Source organism: Lampetra fluviatilis, chromosome 19 (genome assembly GCF_964198595.1).
Source record: "Lampetra fluviatilis chromosome 19, kcLamFluv1.1, whole genome shotgun sequence".
Taxonomy (NCBI): Eukaryota; Metazoa; Chordata; class Hyperoartia; order Petromyzontiformes; family Petromyzontidae; genus Lampetra; species Lampetra fluviatilis.
In genome coordinates, this window is record NC_136293.1 from 7,801,605 (window position 1) to 7,817,602 (window position 15,998).

At 55.6% G+C, this 15,998-nt stretch overlaps 2 protein-coding genes across 2 annotated transcripts; one reads left to right on the plus strand and one right to left on the minus strand.

Annotated features, from left to right (window-relative positions):
• Positions 1-1,774: 1,774 nt before the first annotated feature.
• On the plus strand, positions 1,775-4,937 carry LOC144937484 (putative glutamine amidotransferase-like class 1 domain-containing protein 3B, mitochondrial). Its single transcript, XM_078864730.1, has 4 exons — positions 1,775-1,991; positions 3,037-3,214; positions 4,039-4,243; positions 4,551-4,937. Exons 1-4 carry the CDS (start codon positions 1,884-1,886, stop codon positions 4,744-4,746), a joined length of 687 nt encoding a protein of 228 aa, XP_078720856.1. The 5' UTR covers positions 1,775-1,883; the 3' UTR covers positions 4,747-4,937.
• Positions 4,938-9,411: 4,474 nt separating this feature from the next.
• On the minus strand, positions 9,412-15,080 carry LOC144937485 (cis-aconitate decarboxylase-like). The gene is made up of 8 exons (XM_078864731.1): positions 14,963-15,080; positions 13,451-13,547; positions 12,757-13,001; positions 12,411-12,500; positions 11,838-12,043; positions 11,020-11,374; positions 10,433-10,624; positions 9,412-9,786 (listed from the first exon to the last, which is right to left on the minus strand). The coding sequence occupies exons 1-8, from the start codon at positions 14,996-14,998 to the stop codon at positions 9,412-9,414; spliced, it is 1,596 nt and encodes a 531-aa protein (XP_078720857.1). The 5' UTR covers positions 14,999-15,080.
• Between the last annotated feature and the right edge of the window lie 918 nt (positions 15,081-15,998).

Genomic DNA, 15,998 nt, shown 5'->3' on the forward strand with positions numbered 1-15,998 from the left:
CGCGGACACTGGGCGATGCGTGGGTCGTTCTCAAGGTGCACGTGACACCGCCAAACGTGCGGAATGGAATTGGCCAAATTTCCCAAGGTAGCAGGACCCTATATTGTTGGCTCTTTCGGTAAAGTCACGTAGATAGAAAACAAATAATGACATTTTTTTTTTACATTTTTTTTATTTTCTTAATTTTTTTTATTCACGAAAGTTTGAAGTCAAAATTTAGCAGGACCCTCTTGAGTCTCGAAAGACTCAGAGTAAGGTCTGCGTGGATATACATGAAGGGTAAGTGTGCATGCATCTGTAACTTCTTTCGCACCCTACCTAACCAACCCTGCTCATCGGAGGCTGCGTGTTATTCTGGCGGTGATTCAGCTGTCGATAAAATTAGTACTAATTTTTTCGTGTGGAAAATCAATAGAGCTTGTGCTATGTTATTACTCGTCCTCCTCCCCGCCATAGGAATGTAGAATGCCCACCACTGGCGAGCAAGCACCTCGTTGCCCAGTGGGGAGGGACATCGCTTCGACCCCGACCACTCTGAACAGAAGGGATGTGGGGCGGGCATGTGGGGGGGGGGGGGATAACTAACGTGGAAGATAAACCGGTAAATAGACAGATGATACCGGTTCAATGTACAATATAGCCTCGGTACTTTAATAATTTATCCGCCTCCCGGTCGGCGAGGGATGATTTGCATGACGGTGTTTTTACTGGGGACCGTTGCTGACTTCCTTCAGCCCCTGCGGATCAATGACGGGAATTCCCCGGAGTGACGTCAGAATCCCCCCCCTCCCCCTTCGCACCCCCCCACCACCACCACCCCTGGGGCCGCGTCTCCCCCGGATCCCGCAGTCACCCCCAGCAACAGGCGGAACTCGCCCATCTCCCTCCCATCTCCCTCCCCCTCCCTCCCGTCTCCCTCCCCCTCCCTCCCGTCTCCCTCTCATCTCCCTCCCATCTTTCTCTCATCTACCTCCCATCTTCTATCTCCCTCTCATCTCCCTCCCACCCCCCTCCCGTCTCCCTCCCGTCTCCCTCCCATCCCCCTCCCATCTCCCTCCCATCTCCCTCCCCTCCCTCCCATCCCCCTCCCATCTCCCTCTCATCTCCCTCCCATCTCCCTCCCCCTCCCTCTCATATCCCTCTCATCTCCCTCTCATCTCCCTCCCATCTCCCTCTCATCTCCCTCCCATCACTCTTCCGTGTTCCTCGTGTATTATCTCCCGTCTCGTTGCGCCCCTCTCTCACATCTCCTCTTTGCTTTCACTTCCTCCCCTCCAACCCTCTCATCCCTGCTCTTCCATCGCCACCATTATCTCAATACCCTCTCGTCTCCATTATCTTAGCCTCGCCCTCTCATCTTCTCTTTGCTATAATTTCCTCTCCTCTCATCTCTGTATCTCCTTCCCATATTCCTTCCCTTTCTCTACCTCCCTATCCCCTCTCCTCCTCCTCTCACCCTCTAATCATATCTCCTCTCGCTCTCCTCCCATTCTCATCTCTCCGTCCTCTCATCTCTCTCCGACACCTCCTCTCCCGTCTCTCTCATCTCCACTTTCACGCCCTCTCTCTCGTGCTCGCCCACACAACTGTCTCATCTTCTCTCCCCGCCCTCTCCCTCCTCCCCTCTCAGCTTCCCGCACCGCTCGCCGCCCTTCCCTGCCCTCTCCCCACCTCCTCACTCCACCCACCACCCCCCACGTTTCGTGATGCAACCTCCCCCTTTTCCCCGCCTTCTTTCTCTCCCCGTCGCTATAAAAGCAGCGACGCGCACGGTTTCGACTTTATCCACTCCAGCCTCAGCCGCACAAGCAGCAGCAGCAGCATCAGCAGCAGCAGCATCATCAGCAGCAGCATCATCAGCAGCATCAGCATCAGCAGCAGAGATGGGGAAGCGCGTGGCTGTGTTGCTGGCGGGGTGCGGGGCCTATGACGGAAGCGAAATCCACGAAGCGTCCGCGGCGCTCGTTCACCTGAGCAGAGCGGGAGCCGAGGTGAGAGTCTAGTTACACGTGTGTGTGTGTACACGTGTGTGTGTGTACACGTGTGTGTGTGTGTACACGTGTGTGTGTGTGTACACGTGTGTACACGTGTGTGTGTGTGTGTACACGTGTGTACACGTGCGTGTGTGTGGTGTAGCTGGGAGCGGTAGTGTAGCGATTAGCGCGCTGCGCTACGACCCCCGCTCACGGCCAACACCAGTGACGATTATCTGAACCGGTTCTGGGCCTCCCCTATGTCGACTCGGCCTCTAATGAGTACCTGGTACGGTGTGTAAACATCGCCACTGGGGAGACAAAGGCGGTCGGGCGTGGTGTTGACCACCCACCCCCTCGTGTGCCGTGCCGGCCTTCTTAGGTTGCTCGCTAACAGCACTTGCCCCAACAGTCTTAAGGCTATAGGGTGCAGGGGTCTTTGTCTTTGTGCACGCGCGAGTGGGGAGCGGTGTCGCAGTGGTTAGCGCACTGCGGACTGAGGCGCTTCCTCATCTACCCCGACCATATTGATTACGTTCGATTCCCGGCCACGACTAACATCAGTGGCCAGTCCGAGATACGAATAGAACGAGTACACCTCCATGGAACACGTACACGTCATGGAACAAGTGCGTGCGCGTGTGTGTGTGTGTACACGTGACCGTACTCGCTCTCCGTAGGTGACGGCACCCCCCCCCCCTCGTCGTACCCTGCCCCCCACCGTGCGCCGATCCATCCCGTACCCCCCCCGTACCCCCCCTACCCTCCCCATGCCGCTTCCCGTGCACCCCACCTCTCCCCTTGTGCCCCCCCCATCAGTAACTCCCCTTGTGCCCCCCCCATCAGTAACTCCCCTTGTGCCCCCCCCATCAGTAACTCCCCTTGTGCCCCCCCCATCAGTACCTTTCCGTGTGCCCCCCCAACCTCCGGTACCTCCCCGTGACCCCCTCCCCCCTTTTTCCTCCACAGGTAACCACACTCCATCAGCTGCCGTTCTAATTTATTTTCTATCGCCCCCCCCCCCCCCCGTGCCACCCCCCCCCCCCGTGCCCCCCTGGTGCAGGTGACGGTGTTCGCCCCGGACGTGGCGCAGCACCACGTGGTGGACCACGCGAGCGGCGAGGCGCAGAGCGGGGAGACGGAGCGGAACGTGCTGCGCGAGAGCTCGCGGATCGCACGCGGCGCCGCGCGCGACCTGGCGCAGCTCCGCGTCGCCGACTTCGACGCGCTGCTCGTGCCCGGTAAACAACAACAACCACCACAGTAAACAACAACAACAACCACCACCATCACAGTAATAAACAACCACCACCATCACAGTAATAAACAACCACCACCATCACAGTAATAAACAACCACCACCATCACAGTAATAAACAACCACCACCACCACAGTAATAAACAACCACAACAACCACCACCACAGTAATAAACAACCACAACAACCGCCACAGTAATAAACAACAACAACCACCACCGCCACAGTAATACACAACAACAACAACCACCACCACAGTAATAAATAACAACAACCACCACGGTAATAAACAACAACAACAACCACCACCACGATAAACAACAACAACAACCACCACCACAGTGATAAACAAGGTCGAGAGGCAACAGTAGCAGCAGCGCCCACTCGCTCTCTCCTCTCGACCTGCTCGTAGCTACAGCGGCACTTGCGCTACACGCACCTGATGATTGCTGAACAAGTCCCAGTTTGCGGAGCGCGTTCATTCACGTTAACATAGAGACGACGTTTCGGGTATGGCGCCTCATTAATTGCATGCACATCGCACCGAAGATCGAAGAAGAATACTAGTCACGTAGGTAAACAAATAAAATTAAAAGTTAATAAAAGTAATAATGGAAACAAAATAAAATAATAAATCACGACGTTTCGGAGGCAACACAAGTCTCCGTCATCAGGTGGGACCGTCACAGCTACCCCCCCTCTCATACCCCCCCTCATACCCCCCCCTCTCATATTCCCCCCTCTCATACCCCCCCCCCTCTCATACCCTCCCCCCCCCTCTCATACCCCCCCCGCCCCCCTCTCCAGGTGGGTTCGGCGTGGCCAAGAACTTGAGCTCGTGGGCCTCCGAGGGCGCGAGCTGCTCGCTGCTGCCGGGCGTGGAGGCGGCGCTGCGCGCCTTCAGGGAGGCGGACAAACCCGTGGCGCTGTGCTGCATCGCCCCCGTGCTCGCCGCGAGGCTCTTCCCGGGATGCGAGCTCACGGTCGGGGGCGACAGCGAGCAGGGGGGCAGGTGAGAGGGGCGGGGGAGGGGTGGGGCGCGGGGGAGTGGGGGGGTGGAGAGTACAGGGGACAGGTGAGGGGGAGATGAGAGGGGCGGAGTGTGGGGTGGGGGGGGAGGGAAGGGATGGAGGTGGGGGTGAGAGGGGCTGGTGCAGGTGAGGAGGGTATTGTGATAGCAACGGCTTTGAGCGGCATTCACCCAGCATATAAGTCTATGTGAACAAACATGTGCCAGTAGACGTGTACACACACACACACACGTGTACACACGCGTGTCCCCCCCGTCTCACCGCGTCTCCCACCCCCGCGTGCGCCAGGTTCCCCTACGCGGGCACGGCCGCCGCCATCCGCGAGCTGGGCTGCACGCACGTGTGCACGGACGTGGGCGAGGCACACGTGGACGCCAAGCTGAAGATCGTGACCACGAGCGCCTTCATGTGCGCTACGGCGCCCATCCACCACGTGCACGACGGCGTCGGCGTCATGGTGCGGGAGATGCTCAAGCTCGCGTGAGCGGGCGGGCGAGGGGCAAGGGGAGGGGGGCGGGGGTCAGAAGGTGGGGGTGCTGGTGACCCCCCCCCAGCCCCCCCAAATCTTCTTCCGCTGACCCAGATCCTCTCCGATCCTGGTCACGGCTGTGTTTAGTGTTGCTGCTATTGTTGTTGCTGTCTGTGTCTTTGCTTCTCATGAATAAAGTTTATTGCGCTGCACTGAAGGTCGTAACCGTGTCTGTGTGTGTGTGCGCCTGAGCGCGCGCGCGGCTCCTCGCTGTGGCGATCGCAGCCAGAGGCCTCCAGGGGATGGAGTGGGTCACGTGACATGCATTACCATCCCACTCGCAAGAATATATCACAAAAGCCCAAAGGCCCAAAGGCGTTGCGTTTGTCCGTTAACGATATTATAAGAGGCTTTCAGAGAGTCTGAATTAGAAATGTATAGCCACCCACCCCCACCACCATATATTAAGGACAGATCATGCTTGCATGTGGTCATGCAACCAAAACTGTGCATCGTGTCGTAGTAGTCAACCCACAGAGACTCAGAGATGCGTAGAGACACGTAACGATGCTGTACACAGGAATATATATTAGAGACGTGCGACTGTTGCACTTTGTTTTGATGTAATTTTGTTGTTGTCATATTGATGACCCGGGCCCCTCGAGGTAACGCGACTCATCTCACCTGGTTAAACAATACATGGGAGACTGGAAGCCATGTCATGTTGTGTTGTCCATTGTGTAGTTTTGCTTCGAGCTACGACTCCTATCTCACAGAGAGTCAAATTGGGACCTTTTTGGGCAGCATCCCATTTTGTAGCTGCTCACCCGAGCTATAAACGCTCTTACGGTGGCATTTCCTTTGTATAGTTCGACTTTTGGCGTTCTCTCATCTGACACTGGTGAGATTAGGCCCGAGAGAAGGCCAATCAGTTTCAAAGACGATGCCCATTTATTAATGATCCGAGCCATGTTTGTACTGTGTGTGGTTAATACAGGTAGGAACAACAGTTCCACACTGCCCACCAGGGATTATTTGTCTGTCGTGCATAGCCCCTCCCAAACATGTACGCTCCCAGATTGGTTGAAGTGCGTCACGTGACCGCGAGATTTCTGTCGTGCACGAATGCGCTTACAACCAAGTTCCTACCTGCCCACTCCGAAGGAACGTGTTGCAGTCACTTGATTCCTTGCAAAAGGTTTCTATTTGACGTTTGAACTTCTTAACGCAACTCCTGTTGTATTGCCATAAAGGGTAAAACCAAATCTTATTTTTTTTCATAGACAGAGAGAGAGAGAGTCCTAACCCACAAACAGGCACCGAACATCGGGACCGCCCCGGGGTTTTGCTTGTCTTGAACCAATGCAGCTGCATGGGCGGATGCGCTCCCAGGAGGCCGTGTGGGGGCTGATGGGGATGTGGATGAGGTTCGTTCGTTTGTTTTGTTACGTGGAAGGACTGACGTGGGAAGGATGCGTACATTGCATATTTATGTTACGAATTAAACAATATATAAACACATTCCTGCGGAGGGAGCTGGTAGGAACGTTGGGTTGCTCGGTCAATGGCCAGGGTCAACGGCGGCGTGGTGTATTCCGCACATATTGCCGACTTTGAGGGCGTGCACAAGCCGGCGTGAGTGGGTTAAACGTTGAGTTTTATAAGGGCACCACGGGGTGACCAGCCCCTCCCCACCCAGCCCCACCCTCCCCACCCAGCCCCACCCTCCCCTCCCCACCCAGCCCCTCCCCACCCAGCCCCTCCCCATCCTCCCCTCTCCACCCAGCCCCACCCCACCCATTTTTGGATGCACGACGGACGGACGGACACAATAATCCCCTGTGGGCTGGTGTAACCAGGAGGTTCCTACCAGTATATTTGTGTAATGCTGCTGCGTTGGCAGTGGTGCACACTCACAATGAACGCAAAACGCAACACGTTTGTCAGTAACACTGCCTAAAAAATAACACAATCGTCACCATGTCGGGTAATGGCTCTGTGCTATGATGATGATGATGATAAAGAAGAAGATGAGAAAATAGCGTAACGAGCGTGGGAGGAGAGAGGTGGGGGTGCCTTGCCCCTCACACCCCCCCCCCGACCAAAGCTACGAGTTCGGGGCCCCCTTGACAACAACCACGAGATTTGTTCTCAACAGCAGTGGAAAAGAACAGCGACGCTTATTTAAAACGCGGTTGTAAATGTTGGAGAGCGTGAGCGTAACGATGCGGATGAGGCAAGAGGAGGCGCGATTTAATGAATAGCCTCTTCGCTGCGAGACAAATCAAAGATTGGGGTGCCCCACCCTGATCGATTGTTGCACCACCTGAGCTGATGATGGAGTTACCACGCCACTGTTACGAAGAGATCCCTACACGGCCAGTGGAGTGAGCCATGATCCCAGGTCGAGAGGCAGTGGGACCCGTGCCCACCTCAACCTCACCCAGGCGAACACCAACACTGTCGTTGAGGACGATGATGACGATGATGACGATGGTGATGGTACACAGTGTCAATTCATCGTGTTTGTATGGAGTTTCAGAACGTCTGGTTCTATTGGGATCTTCAACTCCTTCCGTCTATAGACATTCTTCTATCAGAAGGTGTTGAATAATATTTGGGTATTTCGGTAAAGTCACGTAGATAGGTTCAAAGAAAATAACATACATCTTTTTAGTTATTTTTTGTTATTTTATTTGAACCTATCTACGTGATCAAGTAAATTACTTGATACAGCAGTCGTGCTGTGACGGTTCCACCTGAAGACGGAAGCTTGTGTTGCCTCCGAAACGTCGTGATTTTTATTTTATTTTTATTTTACTTTTATAAATTTTAATTTTAATTTTTTACCTACGTGACTTTACCGAAAAAACCCAAGAATATGAATCCTTGCAATCACGAAAGCTTCAAATCTAGAACTTTCTACGTGACTTTACCGAAAGACACAAATGATTTGAGCAAGTGTCGAGTGAAGCCACCTCAACCAATCCTCCCTTCGTCGTGACTCAGGACGAATCCACTCTCTGCCTACGAGTTGTCGACACGAGGTGTGGAGGCGAGGAGGTGGTTGAGGTCAGATATGATGGAGGGAACTTGAGCCATGCTCAATTTCCTTGTGGATCAGTTTCCGATTACCAGCGACTCCTATTATCCGCGGGCCTGTTTATCCAGATTGTTCGCGGTTAACCGCGATTTTACCAACAATTCGTAGCGACGCGGCTTCCGATTTCTCGCGATTTTTCGTCGCGGATAACGGCGAGGGGTCACGCCTGAAATTCATTCTGTAATCCGCGGGGTTAAACCGAGATAGTTTTTTTGCGGGGGGTTTGTTACTTCGCGGAATAGGAGGCGTGAGGTCGCGTAGTCAAATTATTGTATTTTTTCATTTGCTACGCAGCCGGATAATACGACGAATCGCTAACCTTAAACACCCACTCGTTCATAAAAGTTGAAGGCAGTATAGTACTATAGTAATAGAGCAAGTGCAGAGTCACTGAACCAGAATTGCTAGCTTGAAAGCATTTAGCGCGGGGCCCTTGAAAGTGCGGTGCCCGTAGCACGCGTAGCTACTTTTGCTACTGGGATAATCCCGCACTGCCTCCGCCGTGTCTCCGCTGATAAGAGGAGCGTCTTTTGTATATGCGGTGAGTCGACCAAGTCACGATTTGTTTTCATCAAATATTTTATTATCATAAAATCATGAATTATACACCGCTCACGATGACACGTTTATACACACCCACACCAATAAAATCCTCTTTTCACAATTCAAATATCATGAGCAAAAACACAGTAAAAAAAATTTGTACCCATCTCGTTATTATTTACCTACTATTTTAAATATAGAACAAACGAACTTTTTGCTCTTGTACGCTCATTTGGTGTTCGTCTACGCCAGTTGCGGTTCGCGGATGTAGCTTAACCAAACTTCGCCACACAGGAGACGAGTGCGAGAAGAGCAAAGGACGCTGGGGACACAGCAGTCGAGACCGGGCCAAGGTTTTTAATTAAATGCTGCCGGGTATGACATTGGTCCGACAGGCCGATGGAGCTCGATATGATTTATAGTGAAACTGCACGATTGTGTCCGCTCTCTCTCTCTCTTGCAAAGAACACATCTATACATTGCGGTCCACTTGGCGTGAACTCAGCCAACAGCTGAGATACCAGCATCTGTGCCCAGGCCGGAAATTCCCCACAACCTGCCCGAAACGCGGGACCCGCCCGCCAGACCATATGCACGCTACAGTATATGTATACTGTATGCTGCAGTATATGTAGACTGTAGCTGTATACTTCAGTTATTTGAAATACTGCAGTTGATTGCCTCTCGCTCTCCATATTTTTGACAAATAAATTACAGAAATGCACGTGAGTGCATTGAAGATAAATCCTCACCACCTGAGCCCCCCCCATCACCCCTTCCAGTGCAGGAGGCGTCAAGCAGCTCCACCCCCCCCCTCTCCCCATCCCCTCCCTCCCCTCTCCCCATCCCCTCCCCTCTCCCCACCACCCTCCCTGCCCCCCTCCCCACCCCCCTCCCTGCCCCTCTCCCCACCCCCCCTCCCCACCCCCCGCTCTTCTCAGTGCAGGAGGCGTCAAGCAGCTCCCTCCCCTCTCCCCACCCCCCTGCCCCCCTCCCCACCCCCCTCCCTGCCCCCCTCCCCACCCCTCCCCCCCTCAGTGCAGGAGGCGGCAGATCTCGGAGGCGTCGCTCAGCTCCTCCACCCCCTCCAGCAGCGCGGCAGCGGCCGCCGCCCTCGCGTCGCCGACGCCGCCCCCGGCCGCGTTCCGCGCGAACTTCCCCAGCAGCGCCTCGCGGCCCAGCGGCCGCCGCCAGTGGCCGAGGAAGGAGTCGCAGCGCGCGGACACCTCGAGGCCGCTCACCGAGGCGCTCGCCTCGGCGTACATGAGGGCGAAGCTCGGCACGTTGTCCCGCGGGTGCTCGAGGCGCGTCCGCTCGAGCAGGGAGCGCAGCGCGGGGCGGGAGCGCGCGGGGGCCTCGAAGGAGGCGCGCGTCACGGCGCCGTCCAGGAGCGCCGAGCAGCCCACGAACTGCGGGGAGAGGAGGGGAGGAGGGAGAGGGGGGGGGGGGGTGTGGAGATGGGGGGGGTGTAGAGGGGGGGGGGGGTGAGCCCGGGGGTGGGGGAGGCAGAGAGCCCAGGGAGACGAGGAGGTTGAGCGGGAGACGCGTGCAGGTGTTGCTGTTGAGTGTACAGGTGAGTGTACAGGTGAGTGTACAGGTGAGTGTGCTGGCGAACTTGCGGATGAGTGAGCGCCCAGGTGAGAGCACAAGCGAGTGAATGCAAGAGTGAGTGTACAAGTGAGTAGGTGAGTGAGTGAGTGTACATGTGAGTGTACAGGTGAGTGAGTGAGCGCGCAGGTGAGAGCACAGGCGAGTGAATGCAAGGGTGAGTGTACAGGTGAGTGTACAGGTGCGTGTACAGGTGAGTGTACAGGTGAGTGTCCAGGTGAATGTGCTGGTGAACTTGCGGATGAGTGAGCGTCCAGGTGAGAGTACAAGCGAGTGAATGCAAGAGTGAGTGTACAGGTGAGTAGGTGAGTGAGTGCACATGTGAGTGTACAGGTGAGTGAGTGAGCGCGCAGGTGAGAGCACAGGCGAGTGAATGCAAGGGTGAGTGTACAGGTGAGTGAGTGAGTGTACAGGTGAGTGTACAGGTGAGTGGCGGCTGGTCCGCACCTGGAAGGAGTGGCGCGCCTCGTGCTCGTCCGCGGGGAAGGCGCGATCCACGTAGGCGCTGCGCGGCACGTGCAGCACGAGGCTCTCGATGAGAGCCGTGTCCACGTGGCCCCCGCTCACCGAGGCGATTCGCTCCCGCAGCGCGCACGCCGCGTCCGCCACCCAGTGCGTGCCCAGGTGCGCGGGGAAGCGCTGTGGGGGGAAAGGGCGGTGGAGGGGGCACGTGAGGTCGCGAGGTCATGGGGGCGATGGGGTCAACCAGTCCCATGCAATACTGCAGACGTCTGCGTGCGTGTGATGACAGTAGGTGCTCGCTAACAGCACTTGCCCCCACAGTCTGTTCAGGCTATGCGGGGGATCTTTGTCGTTGTTACGGCAGTGGGGAACACAGGTGGTGCATCCGCCAATCGTCTCAGCTGAGAGGTTCAATCCGTGCATCGGGGTTGGTGGGACGCGCGCATTTACAGTGGGCCATCTCTAACTGGATCTCCCCGTGTCCACCTCCGCCTGTCAAGAGCGTTCCTTGCGACCCCCCAGCACGACGCTCACCCCCCTCACCCCCCGCTCCCCCCACCCGCGCCCCTCACCTTGAAAGCGACGTCCTGCTGCTCCAGCAGGAGGGGGGCCCCCCCGCAGGGGTCCAGCGGGGTGCGTGGGGTCTCGTAGTCGGGGTAGAAGGCCCCGAAGCCCCTCTCGGCGAGGTCGAACATCGCCTCGTTGGCGTGGAGCCCCGAGGCCGCGAGCGCCGCCGCCTCGAGCCCCATGCGCGCCGCGTGGCCCGCGTGCAGCGGCTTGGCCTGGGTGGCCGCGTTCGCCAGCGGGGCACCCGCGAACGACGCCGCGATGGCGAGGGCGTGCAGGCACCGCGCCGGCTCCAGCCCCAGCAGCCGCGCGCAGCCCGCGGCCGCGCCGATCGTGCCCACCACGGTGGGGGGGTGGAACCTGGAGCAGGGGAGGGGTGGAGGGTGAGTGTGGGTGTCGCTGTGTGAAGCTCACTGTGTGGCTGCTTGTTTGTGTCTCCCGTGTGCCTGTATCTGTGTGTCTGTCCCAATGTGTCTGGCTCAATGCCACCCACTCCCTCGCGTGCCGTGCCGGACTTCATATTAGCTCTAGATTTGAAGCTTTCGTGACTGCAAGGATTCATACTCTTAGTTCTTTCGGTAAAGTCACGTAGGTGAAAAATTAAATTAAAATTAATAAAAATAAAATATTATCTCGCCAACAGCACTTGCCCCCAAGGTCTGTTCAAGGCTATACGGGGGATCTATGTCTTTGTCTTTGTCTCAATTTCTGTGCGTCCGTCTGTGAGTGTGCGCGCGCATCTCTGTGCTGGGTCCGTTTGACGCTTTACGCGTCTGGCCGCCCTCTCGCCCGTCCGCCTTTGCCTCCCCACCCACCCACCCACCTCTTGGGGATGTCGTTGGCCTCGCGCGAGCAGCGCAGCAGGCGGCCCTGCACCTCGACGCCCACGAGGAACGCGAGCAGCAGCTGCAGCCCCGAGGGCTTCTGCCCCGCGGGCGCCGCCTCGGCCGCGGCGAGGAGCGCGGGGAGCAGGGAGCCCGACGGGTGCGTGGCGGGGTGCCACGTGTCGTCAAAGTCCATCGCGTGGATCTGGCCACGGGCAGGAGGCAAACGAGGTGTCATCGTCAGTCGTCAGCAGGAGCAGCAGCAGAAGCATCATCGTCATCATCAGGAGCAGTAATATCACGTTCATCGTCATCATCATCATCGTGGCGGAGAATCATCACAACCCATGGTCTGCGCATGCCACGTGGCGTGCACGAGGTTTCATCATCATTCTCATCGTCATTATAATCATCATGATGCTCATTAGCATCATCATCATCGTATGTTTTTACTAATCATTCTACTAATAATCATCATCACCACGATTAATCAGCAACATAATCAGCACGCTCATATTTATTCTAATCACCACAGTCATCAACATTCAAATAATCATCATCATGCCACTCACCGAGACCCCGTTGACGAAAGCCGCTGCCGAGGCTGAGAGTCGGACCCCGCTGGACCCCCACGCCGTGCAGGGGCCCCCTGCCGAGAGGAGCTGCGGGCGGAGGGTTGGAGGGGAGGGGGTGAGAGGGAGGTCGATGTCAGCGATAGGAGCCACAGATCGAGGCGATTGCTCGAATTTGCATTCATTCCTCCCTCGATTGTTTACCATTGTGCTACAGCCATCGCGTGCTAACGAGCCTCAGTCAATTAATTCCACTAGAGATGTCGTGGCAGATACCAGGGCACCACGATCGCGCGTCACACGACCCCCCCCCCCCCGGGTCCCCGTGTCCCTGCGCCGCACTCACCTCCCCGTGTCTCCGCGCGATTTGCGCCACCTCGGTGCGGGCGCCCAGGAGCCCCACGCCGACGGCGTCGAGCATCATGCGGGAGGCGCGGCTCCGAGCCACGGGGCTCGCGTGCTCGGGGCCCAGCCCGGCCGTGAGCTGCGCCAGCGACTGCGAGAAGCTGCCCTTGGGCTTCTCCCGTCGCCGCTGTTGCTGCTGCTGCTGGAAATCTTCCTCCGGCTGCTGCTGCTGGAGCTGAGGTTTCTCTGCGGGAGCGAACACGCGGACTGGGTTTAGCGCCACGGATTCCGGATTCGTGAACGGAGGCGATGACGTCGCGGGGCTAGTGTCGTTATCGTTGGGAGTTGTGGGGACTCGGGGTGTGAGTGGAGTTGGGGTGGAGTTGAGGTGGAGTTGAGGGTGGAGTTGAGGGTGGAGTTGAGATGGAGTTGGGGTAGAGTTGGAGTGAAGTTGGGGTGGAGTTTTGACGTATTTGGGGTGGACTTGAGGTGGAGTTGGGGTGGAGTTTTGGTGGAGTTGAGGTGGAGTTGAGGAGTTTAGGGTGGAGTTGGGGGGGGGAGTTTAGGGTGGAGTTGAGGGTGGAGTTGAGGGTGGAGTTGAGGGTGGAGTTGAGGGTGGAGTTGAGGGTGGAGTTGAGGTGGAGTTGTGGGGGGAGTTGAGGGTGGAGTTGAGGGCGGCATTTCGTGGGTCTCACCTCTGAGCGGGGCTCCACTGCCCCCGGTCGCGCTGTGGAGACCCCTGCAGCTGGGACCCCGCAGAAGGATGAAGGGGGCCCTCGACAGGGGTCGCGTCTGTGGGGAGGGGGAGAGGAGGGGGGAGAGGAGGGAGAGAGAGAGAGGTAGGCGGGAGAGTGGAACGAGATGGCAGACGGAGGAGAGAGCGAAAAGTTTCAGATTGCGAGCGTGGTTCGAGAGGTAATGGAGAACAGGAGAGAGAGGGAGGAAGGGGAAGACGAGCAGCGGGAACGGAGAGGCAAGGAGAAGTGAGAGCAGGAGGAGGAGGAAGTGACCGTGAGGGAGATGAGAGAGAGAGAGAGCGGGGAAGATGACGAGAGAGTTGGGAGAGAGGCAGGGGGAGGAGAGAGGATTGACACAGAGAGTTTATTCCTTCATATCCACTCATTGTCTCTGTCTGAATAATATATTTTGTCGGAATAATCGCTTGAAACACATACCAACGAATTCACTTAATACGACATTTAATGCGAACAATATTGCACATGCTAACACACATACCTGTTCGCATTTAATAACACGAGATTCAAATCTACTACCGCATGCGTGTTGATGATGTCGTGCAATTAAATATTTTCTCATAAATTATCATCGCAGTGTTTTGGAACTACACACACAATGCGTGCGTGCGCGTGTGCGTCCGCGTGCGTGTGGCGCGTGTGTGATGTAAGAATGTTTTTGCGCGGTTTGCGGTGTGAACACGGACGGGGTAGGCGGCTTGGGCAGTCGCTGCAGCGCTATCGCCACTGCGCCACGGCTCCACCCACGATAGCGTTTTGCCGGCAAAGCAATCCGCTGGTTTATTTACATTATTTGTAATTCTTTTTTACGAAATTCATGACGGAATATGAACAAGGATTGCTTTTCAGACGCAATAATCATTTAATATTTGTGACTGTGGAATATCTATTAAATTATTCAATTGTCTACAAAAAGTATAGTCTATAAAATAATAGACTGTATACAAATTATAGACTGTATTTAATAATTACAGTCTATAATGTATAAAAAAATATTATATATATACAAAATACAGTCTATAAAAATTATAGACTGTATTTAGTAATTACAGTCTATAATTTATTAAAAAAATATCTATATATAAAATACAGTCCATAAAAATTATAGACTGTATTTAATAATTACAGTATATAACTTAAAAAATAATATAAAATACAGTCTATAAAGATTATAGACTGTATTTCAAAAAAGTATAGACTGTATTTACTATGTTTTATAGGCTATGTACAATTATAGACTATGTCTGCGTGACAGTTACAGGCTGTATAAATATACCTCTCTCTATATATAACAGTTATTACAGACTCTTGTATGTGTATTTAAAAAAAATACACAAACACCGAGACGGTGTCTTGCCCCAGCAATCTCACGCAGCACCCTCTCGTGAACGAGTCTTGAGACCCGGCGAGGTGCATGAGTAGGGCTTGGAGCGCGCTCGCCGCCGATCTCACCTGTTTAGCGGAGAGGAGCAGCGCCGAGGAGGTCATGGTGAGCCGAGTGGGACTTGAGTAGCGACGAGGAGAGGCGGAGGAGGGCGTCGAGTTGGAGTCTTGAGGTCCACAAATCGTCGATGTCCTCTGTCTTGGAGTTCGCCCCTTATGTACCCGCGTCTCTGCGACCCCCCCTCCACTCACGTGACTAAAATTGAGAATTAAGAGGGGGGTGAGGATGTGAAAGGAAGGATGTGCAAATGCAGAAAGGGGGGGTATGGTGGGTGGAGGTGGAGCAATCACAGCATCGTCATCATCGGCAGCATCACAACCACCATAAAAAAAACAAATTCATTGATCAGCAGTCCGGAAATTTTTGAGAGTGTTTGGGAAATCCCGGCCGAAGCAGCTCGCCCATTGGCTGGGAGATTAGGAAGAAACTGGGTCTTGTCGCCCGCCCGCCCACCTCACCCTCCACCCACGCCACTTTCCATCCCACGCACTCTCGTGACGGACACATCGGGGGTTGGGCAAGAGTCCCCACGCAGCGGAGGGTGGAATTAGTTGTTGTCCAAGAGTGACGTAATTCGTCACCTCAGAAAAAGGAAGTTTGGGGGAGGGGAGGAAGAATGCGAGGAGGGGGGAGGGGTGACAGGGATTGGGTGCGGGGGGGAAGGCAGGTGAGAGGTCTCACCTCCACCTCCTCCCCCCTCCCCGAGATAAAGAGACTCTCCGTCGAGTCCTCTAGGGTAGCAGAGACGCGAGAGTCTGAAACGTTCCGCTTCGCGTCCCGCACACTCCGCGGACCTCGTGTCGCGCCTCTGCTCCTCTCCTCCGTCTGTCTCGCTTCTCGTCGCGCTATCTCGTCTCGCGTCGCGTCTCTCCGTGTCGAGGCGTCTCTCTGCGTCGAGACGACCCGCGCCTCTGTTGCGTCTCGCGTCTCTGTGTCTCGTGTCGGTCGCGTCTCTGCGCGGCGTCTCTGTGTCGCGTCTCGTGTCGCGCCTCGTGTCGCGTCTCGTGTCGCGTCTCTGTGTCGCGTCTCGTGTCGCGTCTCGTG